The sequence below is a fragment of the Labeo rohita genome, chromosome 9 (assembly GCF_022985175.1).
Source record: "Labeo rohita strain BAU-BD-2019 chromosome 9, IGBB_LRoh.1.0, whole genome shotgun sequence".
Lineage (NCBI taxonomy): Eukaryota > Metazoa > Chordata > Actinopteri > Cypriniformes > Cyprinidae > Labeo > Labeo rohita.
In genome coordinates, this window is record NC_066877.1 from 15,313,131 (window position 1) to 15,336,701 (window position 23,571).

The 23,571-nt window shown below is 38.2% G+C and overlaps 1 protein-coding gene across 38 annotated transcripts in view; it reads right to left on the bottom strand.

The window, feature by feature from the left end:
- neb (nebulin) overlaps nucleotides 1-23,571 on the bottom strand; it is a 65,283-nt gene that overhangs the window by 13,311 nt on the left and 28,401 nt on the right. For 23 of the 38 annotated variants that reach the window (XM_051120004.1, XM_051120026.1, XM_051120040.1 and 20 more), the window contains 57 exons: nucleotides 23,312-23,416; nucleotides 23,092-23,199; nucleotides 22,644-22,955; nucleotides 22,455-22,559; nucleotides 22,236-22,334; nucleotides 21,388-21,489; nucleotides 21,191-21,298; nucleotides 20,797-21,108; nucleotides 20,601-20,705; nucleotides 20,402-20,506; nucleotides 20,205-20,309; nucleotides 20,005-20,112; nucleotides 19,787-19,897; nucleotides 19,470-19,667; nucleotides 19,286-19,390; nucleotides 19,092-19,196; nucleotides 18,887-18,991; nucleotides 18,694-18,801; nucleotides 18,491-18,604; nucleotides 18,208-18,405; nucleotides 17,982-18,086; nucleotides 17,787-17,891; nucleotides 17,588-17,695; nucleotides 17,393-17,500; nucleotides 17,203-17,310; nucleotides 17,008-17,112; nucleotides 16,807-16,911; nucleotides 16,629-16,727; nucleotides 16,439-16,543; nucleotides 16,222-16,326; nucleotides 15,810-15,914; nucleotides 15,625-15,729; nucleotides 15,428-15,532; nucleotides 14,742-14,846; nucleotides 14,550-14,654; nucleotides 14,343-14,447; nucleotides 13,423-13,527; nucleotides 11,869-11,970; nucleotides 11,632-11,739; nucleotides 11,435-11,539; nucleotides 11,233-11,337; nucleotides 11,043-11,147; nucleotides 10,854-10,958; nucleotides 10,651-10,761; nucleotides 10,452-10,562; nucleotides 10,270-10,371; nucleotides 9,130-9,234; nucleotides 8,587-8,676; nucleotides 7,145-7,258; nucleotides 6,934-7,038; nucleotides 5,295-5,399; nucleotides 3,971-4,075; nucleotides 3,451-3,561; nucleotides 2,337-2,447; nucleotides 1,818-1,931; nucleotides 1,607-1,711; nucleotides 28-132 (listed from right to left, as the gene is read on the bottom strand). In XM_051120004.1, the coding sequence (XP_050975961.1) occupies nucleotides 28-132; nucleotides 1,607-1,711; nucleotides 1,818-1,931; nucleotides 2,337-2,447; nucleotides 3,451-3,561; nucleotides 3,971-4,075; nucleotides 5,295-5,399; nucleotides 6,934-7,038; nucleotides 7,145-7,258; nucleotides 8,587-8,676; nucleotides 9,130-9,234; nucleotides 10,270-10,371; nucleotides 10,452-10,562; nucleotides 10,651-10,761; nucleotides 10,854-10,958; nucleotides 11,043-11,147; nucleotides 11,233-11,337; nucleotides 11,435-11,539; nucleotides 11,632-11,739; nucleotides 11,869-11,970; nucleotides 13,423-13,527; nucleotides 14,343-14,447; nucleotides 14,550-14,654; nucleotides 14,742-14,846; nucleotides 15,428-15,532; nucleotides 15,625-15,729; nucleotides 15,810-15,914; nucleotides 16,222-16,326; nucleotides 16,439-16,543; nucleotides 16,629-16,727; nucleotides 16,807-16,911; nucleotides 17,008-17,112; nucleotides 17,203-17,310; nucleotides 17,393-17,500; nucleotides 17,588-17,695; nucleotides 17,787-17,891; nucleotides 17,982-18,086; nucleotides 18,208-18,405; nucleotides 18,491-18,604; nucleotides 18,694-18,801; nucleotides 18,887-18,991; nucleotides 19,092-19,196; nucleotides 19,286-19,390; nucleotides 19,470-19,667; nucleotides 19,787-19,897; nucleotides 20,005-20,112; nucleotides 20,205-20,309; nucleotides 20,402-20,506; nucleotides 20,601-20,705; nucleotides 20,797-21,108; nucleotides 21,191-21,298; nucleotides 21,388-21,489; nucleotides 22,236-22,334; nucleotides 22,455-22,559; nucleotides 22,644-22,955; nucleotides 23,092-23,199; nucleotides 23,312-23,416 (6,630 nt within the window). Of the gene's footprint in view, nucleotides 1-27; nucleotides 133-1,606; nucleotides 1,712-1,817; nucleotides 1,932-2,336; nucleotides 2,448-3,450; nucleotides 3,562-3,970; nucleotides 4,076-5,294; nucleotides 5,400-6,933; nucleotides 7,039-7,144; nucleotides 7,259-8,586; nucleotides 8,677-9,129; nucleotides 9,235-10,269; nucleotides 10,372-10,451; nucleotides 10,563-10,650; nucleotides 10,762-10,853; nucleotides 10,959-11,042; nucleotides 11,148-11,232; nucleotides 11,338-11,434; nucleotides 11,540-11,631; nucleotides 11,740-11,868; nucleotides 11,971-13,422; nucleotides 13,528-13,907; nucleotides 14,010-14,342; nucleotides 14,448-14,549; nucleotides 14,655-14,741; nucleotides 14,847-15,427; nucleotides 15,533-15,624; nucleotides 15,730-15,809; nucleotides 15,915-16,221; nucleotides 16,327-16,438; nucleotides 16,544-16,628; nucleotides 16,728-16,806; nucleotides 16,912-17,007; nucleotides 17,113-17,202; nucleotides 17,311-17,392; nucleotides 17,501-17,587; nucleotides 17,696-17,786; nucleotides 17,892-17,981; nucleotides 18,087-18,207; nucleotides 18,406-18,490; nucleotides 18,605-18,693; nucleotides 18,802-18,886; nucleotides 18,992-19,091; nucleotides 19,197-19,285; nucleotides 19,391-19,469; nucleotides 19,668-19,786; nucleotides 19,898-20,004; nucleotides 20,113-20,204; nucleotides 20,310-20,401; nucleotides 20,507-20,600; nucleotides 20,706-20,796; nucleotides 21,109-21,190; nucleotides 21,299-21,387; nucleotides 21,490-22,235; nucleotides 22,335-22,454; nucleotides 22,560-22,643; nucleotides 22,956-23,091; nucleotides 23,200-23,311; nucleotides 23,417-23,571 lie in introns of all 38 variants that reach the window. The other 15 variants (XM_051120042.1, XM_051120041.1, XM_051120039.1 and 12 more) reach the window with 12 other exon arrangements.

Consider the following 23,571-nt stretch of genomic DNA (forward strand, 5'->3'; position numbering starts at 1 on the left):
GGCTCAAACCCTTGAAGAAACACTTACAGTGCTGAAGTTCCTCTGGTTCTCACGCACTCTTTGCATCTCAGGAGTGTCCAACACAGGCACATAGTGTGACATGGTCTTTTCAGCCTCCTCCTTGTACTTTTTCTGTAAGATAAAATACAAAATTTACAAAATTGAGTTGTTCATGAGATTACAGTTAAATAATCAACAACATATTTCATAAAACAGTTATAAAACAGAGGCACTGGAAAACAGCTTAAAGGAATAGTTCACTCCTGAATTTAAAATTCTCACGCCCATGTCATCCAAGATGTCCATGTCTTTCTTTCTTCAGTCAAAAAGAAATTAAGGAAATTGAGGAAAACATTTTTGGATTTTTCTCAATATAGTGGACTTCAGTGTGAGCCAATGGGTTAAAAGTCCAAACTGCAGTTTCAATGCAGCTTCAAAGGGCTCTACACAATACCAACCGAGCAATAAGGGTCTTGTATAGGGAGAAATCAAATAGTTTCTTCTTAATAGTTTTAAAATAATTTAAAATAGTTTTGTCTTTTTTGTAAAGGGAATTTTACTTTCTTTGCACATTTGCTTTGTAAACACTGGGTCAGGTCCAACATGACTACGTAATGCGTGAAATTGTGGTCTAGTGCAAGATGAGCATTTGTGGTTAAAAAGTATATAAATGTTTTTTTTTTTGACAATGATTGATTGTTTTGCTAAATGATTGATTGTTTCTGCTCTGAAACTCCAATTTGGATCCACTATAAGTCAACTGAAGTCCACTATATGGAGAAAAATCCTGGAATGTTTTCCTCAAAAACCTTAATTTCCTTTTGATTGAGGAAAGAAAGACATGAACATCTTGGATGACAAAGGGGTGAGTAAATTATCAGGAAATATTAATTCAGGAGTAAACTAATCCTTTAAAGACTTACCACTTTCCATTAATAAGGTAAAAAAAACAGCCTAAAACTCTTAAAAATGTCTAAAAATAACTCTTTTTAAATTTTCAACAAATAGTTGAAGTAATGGTGATTAACCTTCAGAAACTGTTCATTGTTAGCCTCAAGAGGTCAAGCTGAAAAAATACATGAACTGTTGCCAGAGCTGATCCTCTCTACATGCAAAATACACAAGCTGCGTAGGGCCCCCGAAACACCAGGGGGCCCCCTGCTCTCAAAGATAATTTTATTTTAGTCTCATTTTCGAATTTGGCCAGTGGTTAGGAAAACATGAACGTTCCTTTCTTTTAACGCTACGCACTGTTGCCCTTTTTATGTAAAAATCAGTCAAATCATTTAACACGAATGTTGTACAGTTTCTTGCTCGAGACTAAAAACTGAGTTGAAAGCATACTAAACCGCGGATGCTCACTTTCCGTGAGCATGATTCGAAACGGAGTGAAACACGGACACAGTTTCATTACAGTATGTCATTAACACAGTTTTACGTAGGGCCCCAAGAAGTCTAGGATCAGCACTGACTGTTACCAAAACATGACTACGGTGTGAATCCCTGATTTGTCTGAATTTGCAATTTTCTAGCAAACACACATGCAATAAACATCAAAATGTACACATTTCATTAAAAAATCCACAGCATTTCTAACTGCTCATACCTGGCTCACAATGTTCCTGATCTGCTGAGCATGGAGGATGTCAGGAGTGTCAATGACTGTGGTGTATGTGGCTCTGTCATGCTCAGCATTCTGCTTGTACTTGGCCTGGAAAACAAATCAACATATCAATCAGTGTTGAAATTGTGGTGCTGATAGTTGAGGAATTCACCTCTGAAATACTGAAATAATGGGTTGGAGATCATTTGTGTACCTGACTCAGGATTTCTGTGGCGTTCTTTGCCCTCAAGAAGTCTGGAGTGTCATTAGCCAAAGCCAACATGCCTTTTCCCTTGATCTCTTGCTCCAATGCTTTCTTGTACTCTCTCTGCAGGAATCAGGCAGACACTATTGTGACCATTCTATATGTTTGTTTATCAGTGATCTCTAAATTCACACCAAGAAACATTCCCGTGGACTACAAAGCAGCATAAAACTCGAAAAGAATAAGAGGATATTAACATCAGCTGTCAATGAAACATAAAAAAAATAAGGGAGGTCATTTAGAACTGGAAGACAAAATGACATTTAGTGGGAATCTCAATGGGGTTGATTTGCTTTTCCAAACCTGGTTAGATGGCGCATCATAGGGAAACTCCATTAGCTTGATTAGTTTTCTCATTAGCATAAGGCAAATGGACTACTTTCTGCCTGATTAGTGTGTTGAGGAGGAAGTGGCGTTGAGGCAGAGGACTGCAGGTAAGATAATTGAGCTGAGCTTTAGCCATCGTACCTCACACAGGATCTGAGTAGCATTCTTTGCTCTCAGTAACTCAGGAGTTTCCTCCAGCACTGTAAGCCCTTTACCCTTCACCCCTTCCTCTAGATCCCTCCTGTACTCTTTCTACAAGGCGGAGAAGAACAGAAATACTGCAAACACATAGCACACACAGACATAGACACAGTACCGGTGCAGTACTGCGCTCACTGACATTTCAACGTCACCAAGCATTTGCTCTGGGTATCAGCTAAAGCTTCACATCCAGAATATAATCAAGGTATACATATACCATTTAACAACTGTGCAAAAATCTACTCAGAGCAAAGGCACTGCTGAGTTTGAAAAGCAACATGATAAAGACATAAACAATGTTTATCAGAAATCTCACAGGCAAGAATATTGACAAAAAAACATGGTCTGAGACATGTACATGTACATTCTTTTTGTAGCAGCATTCGTACGATTTTGAAGCCAAACGAAGATATAAAGAGGTTAAAATAAAATAAAATAAAAAAAATCATTTCATGTACATGCTCAGGGTAACCGAGATCTAAAGAGGTTATTTTAAAACAAAACAAAATAAATATATTTAAATTAGGTAAAAAAAATCCAAGATATATGACCATAAAAGATTTGACAAACCTTAATAACAGGGTTCCCACACCTTTTGATCAATTAATTTTAATTACTAGTCAATCATGAAAAATCATTCAAATCAATTTTAAAATATTGCATAATGATGAATTATGAGCCAACCATAACTTAGTCACTATAAAAACCGGCTTGGAATTTTCCAACCTGGAATCACAATTTCTGAAAACCTGGAAATCCTGGCCTGGAATTAAATTTGCTAATATCTCCAGGTTTTCCATTAGTGTGGGAACCTTGTGAAAGTAAACAACAAAAGAAAAAACACACACACACACAAACAAACAGATGTTGAAAGGGGAAGGGAATTACTGAGAGTGTATTACAGCGGAAGGATGATTCATGCATACTAACCATCACCTACTCGGGTGTAATGGAAACGTCAAAGACACTCATGTAAGGATTACAACGTGTATGTGGTCTTAGTATTATTACCAGGATGGAAGGAAGAGAAGAGAATATAAGGGCTTCATGTTACCTCGCTAACAATTTTCGTGGCGTGTCTGACATGCATCATGGCAGGGGTGACCTCCAACCCAGAGAGGTTCTTTCCTTTCATTGTCATCTCAAAGTCCTTCTTATACTCTTTCTATCCACCGCAAAGATAGAAGAGTGAGAGATACATGAAGCTTCTGGAATACGGGTCCAGTACACCATGGACACACTGGTTCTTCAGTCGGCGACATTTTTAGTTCATATCTTGTTCACTTACTCTGCTTTCTCCCAACAGTGTGTTGTACATACAGTGAAACTATCAAAACAGCTATTAAACTATAAACACATGACACAGATAAATGCCTACCATAAATCCACAGGTCCTGGTTGGAATGTGTGATGTTCCAATTACTTACCAGCATTACAATATTTGTATCAGCACAGTGTTTGAATTCCACTTAGTATTTCTCAGTCATTCACACTGGATTACAAAGAATACTTGAGCAATATACGCTGCCATTTGTTTTGCATTAAATGCAATAAGCTTGGGCAGCAGAATTTACCTGACTCTGCAGATGTTGAGCCTCCTTAGCAGTTACGTAAGTAGGAGTCTCGAAGTCCAGCATGGCTTTGCCTCTTTCTTTCTCGTATTTCTCCTTATATTTCACCTGTAGTCAAACAAAAGCCCAAAGGTGAGGAACATACAAATAAAGCTAAAGTGGATTTATTGGTTTACTAAATAATGCTTGTTAAGCAAACACCAATGCTTTGTTTGCATACTGAATCTTTTTGTAGAGCCTGTGCTGTATTTTTTTTTTACTGACTGTCAATCTGTCATATTATGTTCTTAAAGGTATAGTTCACCCAAAAATGAAAATTACCCAATGATTTTACTCACAAATCATCCTGGGTGTATATGACTTTCTTCTTTCAGACAAATACAATCAGAGTTATATTAAAAAATGTCTGGGCTCTTCCAGTGAATGGGTGTTGAGATTATGAAGTCCAATAAAGTGTATCTATCCATCATAAAAAGTACTCCACACAGCTTAAGGTGGTTCATAAAGGCCTTCTGAAGGAAACTGATGTATTGTCTGAAAAAAAATATCCATATTTACAACTTCATAAACCGCAATCTCTAGCTTCCATCAACCGTTGTATGCGCGTTCACGAATGAGTGCTGTTTCAGTGGATGGCATAGGACGTAGACGAACGTGGAAGCGCAGAGGTGAGAGCAAAACAAAACACAGGTCACAAATTAGAAGTACAAAATGGGAATTTGTAAAGAAAAATGTCAGAGGATTTCAATATAAGCGAAGAGAAGACTGATTTTCCTTTCTTTTGGAGAGACTGACGTATTCTCACGGAGCTTATGATACGGCTACATCCTACGTTATTTGCTGGAACGACAGTTAGCAGAAGCTAGAGATTACTGTTTTTGTCTGATAGAAGAAATTCATATACACCTAGGATAGCTTGAGGGTGAGTAAATCCTGTGGTAATTTTAATTTTTGGGTGAACTATCCCTTTAAGCACTGAGAACAGATTTTACTATAGGATTAACAGTGTGGAAAATTCATTAAAAACATAAATGGATGTTTATGGTGTTTTCACAATATAAAATGTCTGAGGTTTTAATGATGAAGTGATGTGTTTTTACAACTTTGTTCTTACATAATAAGCGAGTCCTTGTAAAGCAGTTTTACAGGACAAACCAACCCAAACAAATGAAATGTAAATGATAAATAAATCTATTATTGCTGCATTAAACTGACAAGGCTGATGAAATGAAATAAACAGGTCCAATATGTGCAGAATCAGTCGTTTCACACACAGAGAAGCAGACGACGTCAGCTGCGGAAAGCTCTAGAACTGTATGCGACTTACTTGACTCTGCAGTTCTGAGGCCTCTTTGTGGTGAAGCTGCTCAGGTGTGTCGGGTATCATATGGTAGTGACCCCTACTCTCCTCAAACTTCTTCTTGTACTGGTACTAAAGAGGAACGCCCAATAAAGCAGCTCAATAATACAAAAAGGAAATCCAGTGCTTTATCTCTCCCATGTTAAAATGGCCAAAAATGACCAAAAAAGCCAAGAAAGCGGGACAAAAAAGAAGAAAACAATAACGGCTGTCATGTTCACATAACATGAAGGAGGCCGTATAATGACATAATGACACTGATAATGGAATAAACGAGATGTTATAAACAAATACTATAAATCTAAAAGCATCTAATCTAAAAGTCAAATATTCTAATATCATAACACTACTATATTATATTAAATATTTTAGGATTAAAAATGTCTACCCCTCACTCCCCCTAGAGCATTCAATATATATAAACCAGCAAAGACCTACAGACTGTTCTTACTTTGTGTGTTCTATCTTTTCTAATTCATCATAAACCAAGCGTTACGTTAGTTCTCTCAGCTGATCCATGTCTACCTATAGGAACACGACACCTATCATGGCATTCCTACTTAAGGTCTATTTAGCTACTTTATCACTTGTTTGTTAACAAATTACCCTCGTACATCCTCAGCTCCTCCTTTTGTCGCAGTCAGGACATGGCTTTCTAATTTTCCTCTTTTCCCAAATCAGACTCCTTTTTATACTGAATAATGTTGTTACACTAAAAATCACTGAGAACTTTAATGATATCTACTACGATAGTGGTCCTGACAGAAGTACATTTTACCCATAGTGGCCCATAAAATTACCAAAAATCTCCTAGACTTCCTTTAAAAATGCATTAACTAATTCATTCTAGACCTTTCAAGCTGTGTCCACGAAATTAGGCACAGTACTTCATCCTGTTTTGACAGGCTTTGCAACCACCTATTAATGCTCTAGCAACCACCCAGGATGGCCTAACAACTGTCTAGCAATTGCCTACCAACCACCCATAATTGCTCAAGCAGAACACATTAGCTTGAACTATATAAAGCATATGTAACATTCAAACTTTAAATCGCTCTTTGATTTAAACACCAAACTTATAACTTGCTACTTCAAACAGCCCTAACCTTTTCAAATCAGTTTTAAATTTTGTAATAAATCAGTGTCAAGCCAATATTCAAGATTTGCATTGATAAGCTTTCCTTTTCTAGTTTATATGCACACATTCTAATGGAAATTAAAAAGCTAGCTAGAAAAAACATCATCCAGGGAAACGTTAATTAGATTTAGCAGGAAATGTTGTTAAAGGAAAAAAATGGAAAAAATGAGATGTTAGAGCGCTTTTTGGCACTAGGCGTGTTAATTAATAAAAGAAGAAGAAGAAGAGGAAGAAAGAATAGCACTAGGGTCACGTGTGAGCAAAAATGGAATCTAATGCTAGTAGTAGTATGTTTAAAATCAGATGAAGAGGGTCACTACCAAATGATAGCCTGGAATGAGTAAACAGTTTAAATGAGAGCTTTCTATAAGGATGATAGATGGGTCTTGTCATATTACATGAAGATGTGATATTTCACTGTTAAAGTGTGTGATGAGAGGGAAATGAAGCCGGCTGAAGAGCTCTTACATCACTGGCCAGCTTGCTAGTGCTCAGGTTGTGTTGCATAGACAGAGACTCCGCCATGTCCGTAACAGGTTTGTGAATCTTCTTCAGGTCACCTTTGTACTTCACCTGCATGATATATACATGTAAAATGCACCATTATATGAAACACTCTCAATATGAAACTTGTAAAATAAAAGGTTAATAAAAATGCAGTTTTGAGAGAATAAAGCACCTCGCTTGCAAGTTCATTGGCATCCTTCAGAGTCTGATAAATCTTGCTGTTCTTCAAATCATACTGTGGTCTCTTTCCTTTCATCTCTTTGTCAAACTTCTCCTTGTACTTCAACTTTGGACAGAGAACAGTGACATTGTTAGTTGCTGGTAGTGTTTTTATATCTGTCACATGAGCCAAAATGCTTGCAAATGCACATGAATATCAAATGAATCATTTCATGCAATCATCAGTGGAAAGAAAGTGACACTGAAGAGTCTCGTTACAACAAAGTTTCAGTTGGGTCTAATACAGTATGTTTCAGATCATGTTCATGCTGTACTAGCCCCAAATAGGAAGACCAACATAAAGTTTAGAGCATTCAAAAGCATCACATCAGCATATACTGTTTGTGGTATTAAAGCTGAAGTGTGTTACGTCTGTACCACTGAATTTGCAGCAAAAAAAAGTATTTCTCTATGGAGAGAATGAATGGGATTTTAACTGTTGCACTCTATTGCTAAAGTAGTGATTGTGTTCAGAAAATTTCCTGAATACCTTGTTTGTCGATTGGTCGACCAAACAGAAAGTCCTAACCCAAACTAACACAAAACATCTTTGTGTTTCAAATACAAACAAAAGTCATGAAAATGAAGGTGGGTAAATGATGAAAGAATTTTCTTTTTTTTGGATGAACTATCCCTTCAAAATGGCCTACTTAAAGAAAAACGACACACTTCAGCTTTAACTGGAAGGAAGGTGGTAGAGAGGTTGAATCTTTTCCCAGAGATTCTGAAAAAGCTCCAGATCTGTGGAGGAATCAATTTGACGACATCAAGCAAAGAGAGGAGTTGAAGAGGAGTGTGTAGACCAAATGATCGCTTTCAGTACGGTACAGAATTAAAAATCAATCATCAGTTGTGTCAAGTTTGTTTTTGGTCTCTAAAGCAGTAGTGATTCAACATTTATTTACATCTTATAACTAATGAATAATAGAGTTGTTTATTGAATCTGCACACTCCTCAATAAAACAGCATGTCAAAGGAATGCAACAGAAAACCAGACACGAGTTCTGACAATTTGAAAGATAAGAGATAAAAACAATTTGCATGCCAGACTGATGAGAAAAAAAAAAAAAAACACTGTGACAGAGTGCTGGCCTATAAGCCTATGCTTGGCAACAGGGCAAAAGCTTGCATGACAAACACAAAAAGAGACAAAATCGGCAACAAAAAGACACACAAAAATGAAACGGATGGGAATGTAAAATTCAGTGTGCAAAAACATCAAAAACCAACAAAAATATTTCAATTTCTACAGGACCCAAAAATCTTCATCAAATCTTATCAGATTGAGTGCCACTGGAGTTCAGCAACTAGGCGAGTCGGAGGGAAAGAGAACATAGACATCAGACAGACAGAGAAGTGCAAATGTTGCCCTCAGGGGCCAGGGACCCTTCTTACATCACTAGTCAGGGCACTCATTTTCTTAATATGCCGCATCTGAGGAGTGTCAAAGGAGGCAGCACCATGGAGGGATGTCTTTTCCTCCACCTAAAAAGCGCAGTGAAATGGCAGGGTAACATCAATGAGATGGGACAGAACAGTGAAAATGAATTTATGAATGAACAGATGGATGAATTACAGAGAAAGGAAAGAGTCAGGTAGAGAGGCATGAATAAATACAGGGCAGATAGAGAGCAGTGAGCAGATGGGGGTGGTAGAGATTACAAGAGACACTCAGGGCTCACATAGACAATGACGGTATTAATGCTGATGGGCATGAGAAGCACTGCTGAGGCATTTGAATCTACTGTTACTATGCTATCTTTGAGTACTACTGCATAATGATGACATGCAGCTGCCATGATGGTGAAGGTGTAAAGAAATTGTTGTCGAAATCCATATCCAGTGGCTTCAAACTAAACCCCTGTGTTCCTTGTGGATAAATACATTGAAAGTCTACGGACTGCATTGTGTCTAATGTGGATTTGCGAACGGTATTACCTGACTGGTCAGTTTGGACACCTCAGTGGCCAGGGCAATATCAGGACGGCCGAGCAGCGTTCCACCACGGCTGGCCTCCTGGCGAGCCTTATCACGGTATCCGATCTACAAGAACAGTTTTTGAAACCGTTACTACTTACTATTACAACAATACATACTTTTTTTGTCAAGACTTTATTACAGAGAATTGCATACTAACAGGGATAGTTTACTCAAAAGGAAAATGCTGTTAATATTTACTCACTCCCATGTGGCTCAAAACCCATAAGACTTATGTTCATCTTTGAAACACACATATTTTTAAAGAAACCTGAAAGATTTTTATGGAAGCCTGTTTCTGCCACAGTATAAAAAGTAAAAAATATTATTGTGACTTTTTATTTCACAATTCTCACTATTTTCTCAAAATTGCAAGTTATAAAATTAGAATTATTAGATATAGTCACAATTTGGACTTCTCGGAATTGCATGATATAAATTCACAATTGCGAGAAAAAGTAAAAATTGCGAGGTATAAACTTACAGTTGCGAGAAATATAGTCAGAATTGCAAGATAAAAACGTGCAATTCTGACTTTTTTCCTTACAAAGGCAAGTTTATATCTTGCAATTTTGACTGTTTTTTGCTCACAATTGTGAGTTAGAATGTCCAGTTTTGAGGGGAAGCATGCAACTTTATATTTCTGCCACCGAAAAAAAAAAATTATTTTGACTTTTTATTTCACAATTCTGAGAAAAAAAGTAGAATTGTGAGTTTGTATCATGCAATTCTGAGATAAAAATCAGAATTGTAAAATAAAAAGTTGCAATAATTTTTTTTTCCTCAGAATTGCATAATACAAACTTGCAGTTCTGACTTTTCTCTCAGAATTGTGTAATATAAAAAAAAAAAAAAAAAAAAAAAAAATTGCGAGTCAGTGAGAATTGCAAGTTTATATCTCACAGTTCTTGTGTTATAAAGTCAGAATTGATACTCGAGAATTGAAATTCGCAATTCTGGAAAAAAAGTCACAAAAAAAGTCACAGAACTGTGACTTTAATTCTCAGAATTGTGCAATATAAATTCGTATTATGTATTTGGAATGACATAAGGGTGAGTAATTGAACAGAATTTGAAATGTCCCTTTAAAGTGACCCTCACCTCACTGACGAGCTTAGCAGCTTGAGTGGCTTTCCTGATATCTGGGCGGTCTGCAACTGGAGTGTACGTCAGCTTGGCTTTAGCCACCTGCTTATAGGCGATCTATACAAATAGAGACATAGGATTTAAAATGATCTCTGCCTAAGACTGTTATCTGAGGCAGATACATGTTAGTTTCTTACATTGCTTTGGTTCTTGGCCACTTCCATGGCATGTTGCACATCAGGAGGAGCAATCATTTGGTTGTAGTTAGACTTGCCTCTCTCCTTCTCAAACTTCTCCTTGTACAATATCTGTGAAAAGATCACGTGAGATTATGAGTGGCAATCACAATACAATTGCTATAAATAAAGGGCTGAAAAAAAGAGTATTTGGACTTACAGCACTTGTGATTTTGCCAACTTCTTTGCTGTGGGCAGTGTCACGGGTTTCAGCAAGGGTGGTGAAGCCGCCTGACTGGAGATCCTTTTTGCTGGCCTCCTTGTATCTGGTCTGCAGATAAAGTGGTGAAACATGAATTTTCAAAAATATTTTATGCCGCTTTAATGAATCTGCACACATTACAACAATACATTGTGACGTACCTCAGACACAAGTTTAGCCACTGATTTAGCATGAAGGATTTGAGGAGTGTCATGGACAGCAATGTACTGGCCCTTTGCCTTCTCATACTTCTCCTTGTATTTCACCTGAAGAACAATAACATTTTTCATTAGTTTAACTAGTCATATATTGTATGTTGATTCTAATATGGAAAATGTATATGCACTCACTTCGCTGGCAAGGTCAGTGTTCCGCTTAGCCAGAATAGTGTATTTATCATCAGGAACAGACATTACACAGCCCTTCAACATTTCCTTATCGTACTTGTACTCAACCTGCGAATTACAAACAAATCAACTGATTAATCAGAATTATTTTCTCCATGACTGAAACTGTGGTAGAAAAGCGAGTGGCACGAACATCACTCTGCTGGAAGCTGTTCTTAGCAGCATGGACGAAATCAGGTCTGTCCACTGTCCAGATCCATTTGTTCTTGGTAGCCTCATATTTCTTCTTGTAGTCAAGCTACAAGGAGGAAAAGCACAAATAATGAGATGCAGACTGATATTCTGATTTGCAATTCAGTTTCAGAGTTTCTCAGTGCAGATCAATGCAGACTCACATTGCTGATGTTCTTGTAGGCCTCCTTGGCAGCACGAATGTCATGAGCATCGGGTGCCATGTTGATGTGAGCCTTGTTTCTTTCATACACTTCCTTGTATTTCAGCTGTAAAGAAAAACAGAAGTCTGAGATTAGATATATACTGACATAAAAAGAATTTAGTTTCTTTCTGCAAACGTAAAGAAAGGTAAACCTACATTGCTGGTGATTTCCTTAACCTTCTTCATGTGCTGGCTCATGGGAGTGTCATGTCCAAGAGTGTAACTTGTTGCTTTGGTCTTGTTGTATTCCATCTTATAAATGATCTAAAGAGGAGAACAGAGATGCCATATGAATGGCGTACTTCTCAAGAGACACTGAAAATTAGAAACGTCTACTATATATATGTAAAATTGCTTTCAACATTATGGAAGGCAGATGGTGATGATACTCACATCGCTGATCTGCTTGCTGCGCTTGGCAACTTGGTAATTAGGGGTATCCAGCACTGCGGTGTACTTCGACTTGGCACGCTCATACTGCTCTCTGTACTTCCACTACAGGAAGTGATGGGCAAGAAATGATAGTCAGAGAAAGCACATTTCCGAATCTTAGTTAAGCTATGGAAAAGTTACAGAAAGTTGTACAATAACTGGCAATATCATGCATTAAAAGGGAAGGGTTTATTATAACAGTCTTCAGTTGAACTAAAACTTGCCTTCCACAAAATTCATCCAGTGGAAAGCATGCAAAACGTGGCTTATGGATACTAGGATATTCAGCAGTCCAGAAAAATGCACACAACATACAGTACATACATGCAACAAAAAACATGCAATATGCAGTGAGCCAAAAGATGAAAGTGGAAAGCAGCTTCAGGCAACAGTATACAGAGAGACAATGACAAGTTACACCTTGTTACTGCTACCGCATACTGTCTTCATCTTTATGCTCAATCTTCTGCAAACTGATTTTTTTTTTTTTTTTTTTATTAGTGCTTCTGTTTATAAAACAAAATTTCACATTAAACATTGACACTTTGAATAAATGTAATATAAAGCAAAACCAGGCTCAAGGGTCAATTTAATAAATAAGCTTTCCATTGATGTATGGTTTGTTATGATAGGATAATATTTATATACAACTATTCAAAAATCTGGAATCTGAGTTTGCAAAAAAAATCTAAATACTGAGAAAATTGCCTTTAAAGTTGTCCAAATTAAGTTCTCAGCTGTAAATATATCAACGCTTAATTTCTGATTAGTAATATGCTATATATTCCTTAAAAAATAAGCTTTGATATATTTACAGTAGGACATTTACTAAATATCTTAATGGAACATGATCTTTACTTAATATCCTAATAATTTCTGGCATAAAGGAACAATCGATCATTTTGACCAATACAGTGTATTTTTGGCTATTGCTACAAATATACCAGTGCTACTGGTTTTGTGGTCCAGGGTCACAGATAATATTTTAATGAATTAATTTTAACGATGCATCTTTGTTCATTGCAAAATAATAACCTCATTCAAAGAAACTACAGGAAAACACTACAATGACACCTTAAAGTAGGGGACACTGGGCTAGTTGTCACACTTTTTACTCCAGTGAATACAGTTCAGGGTCTTGCCCCCACAAATTGTGATGATTTGCTCTGACCTGATATTTATAAAAATATACTTATCCTAGAATAGTTTAACTTCTACTATATACCTGACCTGCATGAATGTATGCCATAGTGGCAATACTGCATCATAGTACCAGTCTCTCCAACATATGGCCTGTATACTGAAACATTGTTTTACCTTTTTTTCCTAGCAAATTCAATGAAGTTATGGACAGTGATGAGTGGATGTGTTTTAAAAGCAGGGTATGGTGGAAAATCCAAACTACTGATAGTTAATAGCTACATATGACCATTAAAGGTGAAGTTAGAGGTGCATTAATGAAGAGATGAGATTTCTACAGGGCTTGGATTGAACTACCAATGGGCAGATGGTTACCTTACTCCACATGCCAGAGTTGTACATGGCAACGAGAATGTCGGGACGGAGCAGCTCATTGCAGCCACTCTTGAGTAACTCCTTGGCCTTGAATTTATATTTTCCCTGTTCATTGAGAAAACACACAGACGCACAAATCATGCCACACATCAAGACAAAGACAGATAGTGGCTCCTGAAGTCCAGGTAGAGTTGCTCTGTACCAAACGGTGTACTCCAGATTTCAATAGCGTAACCTTAACTTTATCCATTATGACTCAACTACCAAACTGTATCTGGAGCACACAAATTTGGTCTGTGCACACTCAAAAAAATCCTGGGTTTTGGAACACCAGCAGACACCTAAATCAAAAGAGAGAAAGAGATGCGATCGAGAGACATTGCAGCCATGCGACAGAGCCATCCAATGGATCGGAGACAACCTCATGCTCGGCCCCCGTGGCAGGCGATGAACCCGTAGGGGGCGGCTGGAGCTGGTGGCTTTACCTGACTCCACTTGTTGACCTCCTTAGCCAAGATGTTTCTAGGGTCATCTACAACTATGGTGTACTTATCCTTAGACTTCTCATAGCTGGCACGGTAGGACCTCTGCTCAGGATTTCAAAACAGGAGTTAAAGACAACTGCCTTGATTGAGAGCAGTGAAGATGAGCACTCATTCAGGGAAGAAAAAATGTCATAGCAGGTAAACTCAACAGTGAAATCTTAGTAAAGATAAGGAAAAAACATGACAGACATCAATTTGAGATGGTAACAGACGTGTTGTAATAGTTTACCTTTATAATTGTACCCATTGTATAGGCAGTAGAAGAAATACAGGTTATGTAAGCATACATGTTATATTTTTCTTGCTTCTCCATTGTACTTTATCCAATAATATACCACAGTATTATGATATGAAGTCATGCTTCCATTAACTTACATCATTGATCAGAAGTGAAGCGTTCTTGGCAGCCTCAAAGAACGGCGTGTCACATGTATACTTGAAGTTGGCTCTGTTCTTCTCGAATGATGCTTTGTAGAGTCTCTGTGAACAAAAACAGATAGAAAATAGTAAGAGCAGGCTTTGTTATATACCATAGTACTGAGTAAATGAGTAGAAATTAATAAAGTGGTGGTTTCTCTTTACTTCGCTGTAGAGGGCCTTGTTGTGTTCAGCATGCACCAAAGCAGGTGTGTCCCACACATAGCAACCGATTCCCTTGATCCAGTCCAGATCCTCTTTGTACTTGATCTAAGTGGATGAGAACATGTAAGAGTGATGAGCTTCTGTCAATGGTGCTGTGAGCCGACAAATTACAGACGCTTTAGTTATACTCACGTCACTGATGCAGTCCCTCACAATCTTGCTGTGGAAGAACTCAGGGCGGTCAGGGATAGACTTCCAGGTGCCCAATGAGTTGATGTACTTCTCCCTGTATTTGACCTGTAAATGAGAGAGTGAGTCACAGGATTCCTCACTAGTCTCAGCCTTAGATGTCACGGCCACGGACTGCTGGCTGAACATCTGATGCATATGCCACACAAAACTGGCAAAACTTCAAAGTCGTTATCGGATTGGTTGAAATAAATAGGATATGTGGGAGACATTATATAACATTCCACCTGGAAACAAAGATGCTGTGATGCCAAACCCCCTCATGGAAGTGTTTACAACTTTGACAATGATCGCTTAATAGGATTAACTAAACAGTGGATTTGAAAAATTATGTGAAATATGTAAAGTTTGCGACATAGACTTTTTAAAATACGTCCAGGAGTTTTACACATAAGTCTGTTATTGTGGGGACATTCCCACGCACCTAAACATAATGCAGCACAAAACAAAATGTGATTGGTTGCTTTACTTGTCAGTCATCTCGCCTCTGGGGCAGTCCTTGGCCATTCAAAGCGGCCAAGGTTGGCAGAGCTTCTGCCGTCAGTCTGAAGGTCTGTCTACTCTAAACTAATTCATCACTAAATCACATTTATGTTTAAAGCAAACTAAAAGTCTTTTAGCTCACTAACCTCACTGATGTCATCTCTGACCCTCTTGGCACAGAGAATATCCAGGGCGTCCTTGGTAGCATGGTAGTGTCCTTTAGCCATCTCAAAGGTCTCCTTGTAGCGCAACTGGAGAGGAATGATGTAGATTGTTAGATGGGCTCTATTATTGATATTGAAGAGGCCAGTAAAGGAAGAAATATAACATTAGGTTGACTTACATCGCTGGCATTGAGGTAGGCTTTCTTGGAACGAACCAGGATTGGTGTGTCATGGATGGGAGTATACTTGTGCTTCATCTTCTCATACTGTTCCTTGTACTTTTTCTAAAGATGATACAAAAGATGAGTTACGGGCTTGTCTGCAAACAGACATGTTATTTAAGATATTAGAAAGCTCAAATTACCTCACTGTAAACCACTTTCATGGAACGGGCATGGTTCAAGATGGGAGTGTGTGATTCTGGGGTGAAGAAGGCCCTCTCCTTGGCTGCCAGATCAACATACTTGTACTGTGAAAAGACAATAATTTTATAGTGAAATCTTTACTTTTCTCTAGTGAATTGAGAAAATTTAACAGGTAAGGAATATTACTTTATATATTTCAGTCAAGACTGCAAATCTGGGCAAAAGTCATGTAATCAGTTCCATCTTTAAGTTGCGAATCAATACATGTTTTGTATATCTTCGATTGGAAATTGCTTTTGTCATTTGTAAAACGTGATCTATTTAATTCTGAACCCCGAGTATGATCTCTTAATTTGACACATTGTAACAAGTCAGTATTTACATTTAATTTTAGGGCTAAAAGTGATTTACCTTGTTGGTCAGACTCTGTGCCCACTTGGCTCTCTTAATTTCCAGGCCATCCACAGTGGTGGTGCATTTTGTCTTTTCCTTATTGCCCTCAGCTCTGTACACAATCTGTGGATAGAAACAGATAAAGAGACATTGAAGAATGTGGACAGGCTTTAAAACAGAAATTACAGAGTCTGTAAGTGAGATCTCAGGCCTGAGGCTGATAAAAATCACTCACATTACTCATGTGGGTCTTCAGTTCAGTCACACGCTTGTACTCGGGTGTGTCCAGGACGATACTGAAGTTGGAAAAGTTCTTCTTGGCATCAACCTCATATGATTTCTAGCAAAAGATAAAAAAAAATCTGATTAGTACCAAAAATAATCAGAATGAACTATTATGAGATAATAAGTAAATGAATAATTACTTTAAACTTGGTGATCTCACGGATTCGGACCATCTCAGGGGAGTCCGCCATGAAGCAGCCAATGCCTCTCAGCCAGTGCAGATCCTCTTTATATTTCAGCTGCAGAAGATACAAACACAGTTAACCTACATGCAAATACACCACAGTAAATGTAGGGGCGTGTATGGGTGACACCTACATCGCTGTTGATCTCGTTGACATGGAAGCAGTGCATCAGCTCAGGGGTGATGGGCATGGGCAGAAGAGTTCCTCTGCTGTTGTAGTACTTCTCCTTATAGCACAACTGTAGGAGAAAATAACCCATTATTAGAACACCTAATCATTTTGGTGGTATAACATGCGAGACAGAACTAATGTTTCATTATAAAGACATACTTACATCACTGATTGCTTGTTGAGTGGCCTTAACCTGTCGAATCTCAGGTGTGTCATACTCAGAGTGGATCTTGTCCTTTTCCTTCTGATATTTCTCACGGTACAGTCGCTATGACAAAATAAAACCATGTTAAGATCCTCATTTGTGATAAAGTTTATACTTTTAAATTGAAATGCACTATATGTATATTGGACTTACTTCGTTCATGACCTTGTTGGCCTTCCTGATGGTGACAAAGTTGACACCTTCAGGATCTAGTTTGTAGCTCCTGGCTTTCGTCAGATCATAGGCTTCCCTGTACTTCATCTACAGAGGTTAGAATATCAGATGAGATGCATTCATAACATTTAATCTCTTTTTGATTTTGAAAATGTAGGTGTTTTCGTACATTGCTGGTGATGATGCTGTTGGCCTTGGCCTGTTTGTTTAGGGGAGTATCGTAGGGCAGAGTGTAACCGGTAGGCATAAACATCTTATTGGCCTCTTTGTAGAAGTTCTGAAAGACAGAAAAGAAGTGATATGAAGCGTACATCAACAGAGAGATCAGTATACTTTTTTAATGTACTGGTAAGAGACATCATACTTCGCTCTGGATGTAGTTGGCTTGACGGACCCTTTCAGTATCGACTGTCACTGCAGGAGCGGTGTTTTTACCCATGATGTTTGTGACGTAGTCACTACGGTAGTTAAGCTGTAGATAGGAAGTATGAGTTAGAAATTTCTGCCTCAGTCAAATTGCAGTAAAGGCACTTGTAAGCTGATACATGTTTTTGAGGAGATACCTCGCTCAAGTTCTTAGCACTCTGCTTGCATGTTTCATAGACAGGGGTGTCCACGACCACAGTGTAATCCTTAAAGTGCTCAATTCCCTTAGCTCTGTAAAGATTCTGAAAGAAAACAACACACAGGAGAAGAAGACAATGTGTGAGATGATGTAGAAGGAGGAGTAAACTGAAAGAAAATTAAAAGACACTTACATCGCTCTGCAGTTTCATAGATTGCTTACAACGAAGAATCTCAGGAGTGTCCCAAGCATAGCAGCCAACACCCTTCAACCAGTTGAGGTCATCTTTGTAGAAGATCTGAAATGAGATGCAATGTGAAGGTTACAGCTACAAAACATCCCCAAACCAGTTGAACCTAACTTGCTTGGTATTTGCATATGATAGAACATGAAAATATGGATATACAGGTGTAACTCACGTCGCTCAGTTGCTCGTTGACCTTGCGGGCGTGCACGTACACCTGCATGTCAGGCAGGCAGATCCACTGGTGCAGATATTTACGGTAGTCAACCCCACTGACAGTCTTCTGAGTGCTGCGTGCGGACACGATGTCAAGCATGTCAGGAGGTATATGGACCTTTGCCTTGGTCTTCTCATATTTGTCTTTGTAGAGGCGCTAATGGAAAAAGTGTGACAAATTTTTAAATTATTCTGACATTTAGCAACTTACAAAACTGCACCTCAGTTGATGTTTTACTTACATCCAGAACCAGTTTTCCTGCTTTGATACATCTTGCAGTAGCAGGGTCGTCCTCAAGACACTTGGGCAGGCTGTACAAGGTCTTGAACTTCTCATAATCTTCCTTGTACTTAACCTACAGAAGGTTTAAAATCCAGTATGTTTAGGACAATCAGACTTTTCTCTTTCTATGGAGGCTTAGTAAAAATAGGAAAAGGGACTCACTTTGCTCAGGATAACCTTCTGTTGTTTGGCATGGGCTAAGGCATGGGAATCGTGAGGGATGCTGTAGCTCTTGGCCTTGATCTTGTCCCAAGCTGCAGAATAGGCTTTCTGAATGTGCACAAAGATATTTCAGAAACTGGGACAACACATAAAACTCTTTTAGAGCATTTTAGAGCTTTTCATGCAGGCTTACGGTGCTGTAGATCTCCTTCAGGTTGAAGCATCTTGCGTAGTCGTAGGTGTCCAGAACAGTGGTGTAAATGTGTTTCTCCTTATGATACGCCTCTCTGTAGTTCAGCTGTGGATAAAAAAAACATAAAATATGCAGGATATTACCAAGTGAACTCAAAAGTATCATGCTCTTAATGATACTCAAGGAGATTAACGGGAGTACTAACCTCACTGGCCCAAGTGTGGCCCAGGACGGCAGTCACATATACAGGAGTGTCTGTCACAATAGAGTAGTTGTTCCATTCCTTCTTGCCTTCTGCTTTATATTTAATCTGTGCAGAAACAAACAAACCTTCAAACAGGTGGAAACAAATGTCAAGCTATTGTCAATGGCTAGATGAGTCGCAAAAATGGTACTCACATCACTCTGCAGCTCATATGACTTCTTGGCACGCACAATCTCAGGAGTGTCCCAGGCGTAACAGCCAACGCCTTTCATCCAATTCAGGTCTTCTTTGTAGAACACCTGCCAGGGAGAAATTTGTCATATGTAGCCACTTGATCAAACCTGACCCACTCTAAATATCACTATAACCATAACCTACATCACTCAAGATCTCATTGGCCTTGCGTGCACGGATGGCATCGTTCTGATCAGGATGGCATGTCCACTGGTGCAGGTATGTACGGTATAGCACATCACTCAGGATTTCCTGGCATTTCTTGGCAACCACGTGGCTGATCATATCAGCGGGAATGTGGAGCTTAGTTTTGGTTTCATTGTAGGCTTTGTGGTAGTCTCTCTGTTAGACAGATCAAAAAAAGTCTGGTTAATGAGGAATTTAAATATAAACTAGAACAAGTGAATATCAAATATCAAAGAATAATGACCTTAGGCATAGTTATAAGAAAAACAACTCACCAGATTCTTCATTTTCTCCATTTGGCCTGAGCGAACCACCTCGGGGAAGTCAACCAGTGTTGAAGCCATGTAGTGGCCTTTGGCTTTCTCATGAGCATCAAGGTACTTATACTGCAGTATTTCAATACAAGAATAAATTAACAATTGTATGTATCACTTCTACACAAAAAGGTCTATTTTATTTTAAAGGTCTATATTTTTTTATTTTTGATACTTACATTACTAACTATGTCTCTGGTCCTCTTGGCTTGTTGTACTGGAATATATTCATGGTTCAGCTGGTAGCCAGTGGCTTTGCTCTCATCCCAGTTGACTTTGTACAGTTTCTAGAATAAAAACAATAAAATGTTCCTAATGTAATGCATCATTTAAATAAAACGCAAAAATATACAAATAAGTGTGGAATGGGCATTGTTACCTCGCTGATCATCTTTGCGACCTCTCTACTGTGAGCCAGTTGTGGTGTATCTTCAGATCCAATGTAGTGGCCCTTCTCCAGGTTAAATGATTCTTTGTACTTCAGCTGTTTAACAACAGAAACATCAACATGGTGGATAAGTTAACCATTTCACACCAGTTTTGACCTATAAAGATGAAAATGTGAGACACACTTACATCACTGAGGTTAAAGGCGTTAACCTTTGCCAGAACAACCTCAGGGCGATCCACAATGTGAGTAAATCTGCCAAAGTTGTCATGAGCATCCTTCTTGTAAAGTCTCTGCATGGGGAAAAGAAACAGGAATTGTTGTAAGTTAATGGAGGTTTGTATTTTAACCGAGATTTGTGCAAAAAAACTGTTTGGTCAAACTTACATCGTTCAGAATCTGTTGGGCTTTTCTGACTTTGACATGATCCACAGAATCAGCAGCCACCCATCCACATCCTCGCAACCATTCCAGATCTGCTTTGTAGACATTCTGGAGGGAGAGTGTTATATTCAGATCAGTCAAATCAGATATCTTATAAAGCAAACAAAATGATTTAAAAACCTCTTCACCCAGTACTTACATCACTGGCTAAGTCATACGCTTTGCGGGCCTGAATAACATCATTTTGATCAGGCAAGCATGTCCACTGGTGCAACCGAGTTCTGTAGTTGTCATCATTGACTTGGATCTGGCATTTCTTTGCATGTTCAAATGCTAGCATGTCCACTGGGAGGTTGAACTTGGTCTTGGACTTGTTGAAGTCCTTCTTGTAGAGAGCATCACTAGCAATCCTAGCTGAGTTCAAGGCCAGCATGAGCAGAGGATCATCCTGGACGCTGCGGGCTCCAATGTGATGACCAACTTGCTTACGGTAGCCCTCTTTGTACTTGTACTGCAAAAACAGAGAATTTATTTGTGTGCATGAATAATATTAAGGTGAAATGGGTTGAGGTATAGCTAATTTATTTACTTACATTACTCTGTACTTTAGTGGTCTGGATGCATTGTTTAATCGGAACTGCATCTCCAGGCATGAAGTATGATTTGGCCTTGGTCTTGTCCCAGGTTTTGGTGTAGAAATGCTATGAGCGTGTTTAAAATGATATCTTTGTTACTACTCAACTTTAAGCAAACATTACAGACAGCATTTATTCCAACAAAAATGCATTACCGGGTGGTACATTTTGGCCACTTCCCTGGCTGTAGCCAGAACTGGAGAGTCTGTCAACGTGTATTTAACCTTGTCCTGGTGCCAGGCCTCACGGTACTTAGCCTGGGAAGAAAAAAGAGGATACTCGGTGAACAGTTGAATCTGAAAACCACATGTTAAACTAATGTGTTGGGGATGACAACATTTCAGTGGAGGGAACATGATTTTGTCAAATAAATATACAGCAATAGTTCTATTGTTTGAGTAAGTATGAGAAAAACAATGCTTATTATACTCAAATTTAAAATTTTAAAATAAACTTTTTTTTAGTTCTATTTCTTTGTGTTTTCTATTTTCAAGGGTACATTTTTTGAAATTGAGATTTATACATCATCTGAAAGCTAAATAAATCATACAGATACAGCTATTTGAAAATGTGGAATCTGAGGGTGCAAAAAAAAAAAAATCTAAATATTTTTAAATCGTTTTTAAAGTTGTCCGAATAAAGTTCTTAGCAATGCATATTACTAATCAAAAATTAAGTTTTGATATATTTACAGTAGAAAATGTACAGAATATCTTCATGGAACATGATCTTTAATTAACATCCTAATGATTTTTGGCATAAAAGAAAAATCGATCATTTTGACCCAGGGTCCAGGGTCACATATTCTTAAATAATTTAAAACTGATAATTTAAAATTATTTTTGTCTTCACAGTCTCGCTTTATTCTGCATACATTACTATATTATTAATTAAAATTTGCATACATTATGTTGAAATTTTTAGGCTAATAAATATTTTTTATGCCTGGATGACTCTATAATATATATAATATATAATATATAATATATATCTTACTGCTTACCTCATTGAGCACGTCAGCAGCGTTTTTGGACTGCACAAAGTCAATTCTTTCAATGGGTGTTGTATATTTCTGCTCATCCAATTTCACACGGTAGCCTCTCTGTGAATCACACAAAAAAATCAGCAATTCATTACATTTCTCTGTTCCATGAAGTGAAAAGAAAATCAAGAAAAACTCACTGGTAGAAATAACTACAGTATACAGTACCAAAGGACTTACATCAGACAGAATCTTTTGGGCATTCCTCACTTTGATGACTTCAACAGACTCATGGGGAATCCATCCACATCCCCTGAGCCACTCCAGGTCCGCTTTGTATACAGCCTAAACATCAAAAACAATCAAATGAGACTATGTATAACATTGCATTTCATAGATTATTTTAAACACAATCAAAGTTCAACTTACATCACTACGCAGATCGTAGACCTTCCTGGCTTGGACGACATCATTGGAGTCAGGCAGGCAGGTCCAGTTGTGCAGATAAGTTCTGTAGTTGGCATCATTGACTTGGATCTGGCATTTCTTGGCCAGCTCAAGAGACAGCAGGTCCGCTGGGAGGTGGAACTTGGTCTTGGACTTGTTGAAGTCCTTCTTGTAGAGAGCATCACTAGCAATCCTAGCTGAGTTCAAGGCTAACATGAGCAGAGGATCATCTTGGACACTGCGGGCTCCAATGTGGTGGCCAACTTGCTTACGATAACCAGCCTTGTACTTGTACTGCATTTGAAAGATAGTCAAATCAGTTGTAAGCATTACTCTTAAATAGCAGAAAGGGGATTTAAAAGCCAAAATGTAAGACCTTTCAGTAAATCTAGAACACAGACAGAAAAAACATGGTTTTGTGATGTCTTACATCACTGGCTATATCCCTGGAGGCTTTAGCCTTGATCACAGAGACGGCATCCTCTTTGATGTGGTATGCCTTCGCCTTCTGAGCATCCCAATCTTTGGTATACATTTTCTGCAACAGGACAAAATAGGTGGAAATTTAAAACACAAAAATAGCATAATAAGCTTACAAAATAGAGTTCATATTAGTAATACTCAGCAGTCTTGCATGTGAGCTTGCTTACATTGCTGACGGCGATGGCATTGGCTCTGGACAACTCGATGGCAGGTGTATCTGGCATGATGTGGATAGATGTCTTATCTTTGTCCCATGCTTCTCTGTATTTCCTCTGAGAACAAAATAATTAAAAAAAGAAAGGTTACAGGCTTTGTTTGGCACATACTGATGCAAAAAAGATCTATTACATTCATTTAGCGCATTCATTAAACATTCATTCATTTATTTTTAATTGTAACTGCTATAATATAATATAATATAATATAA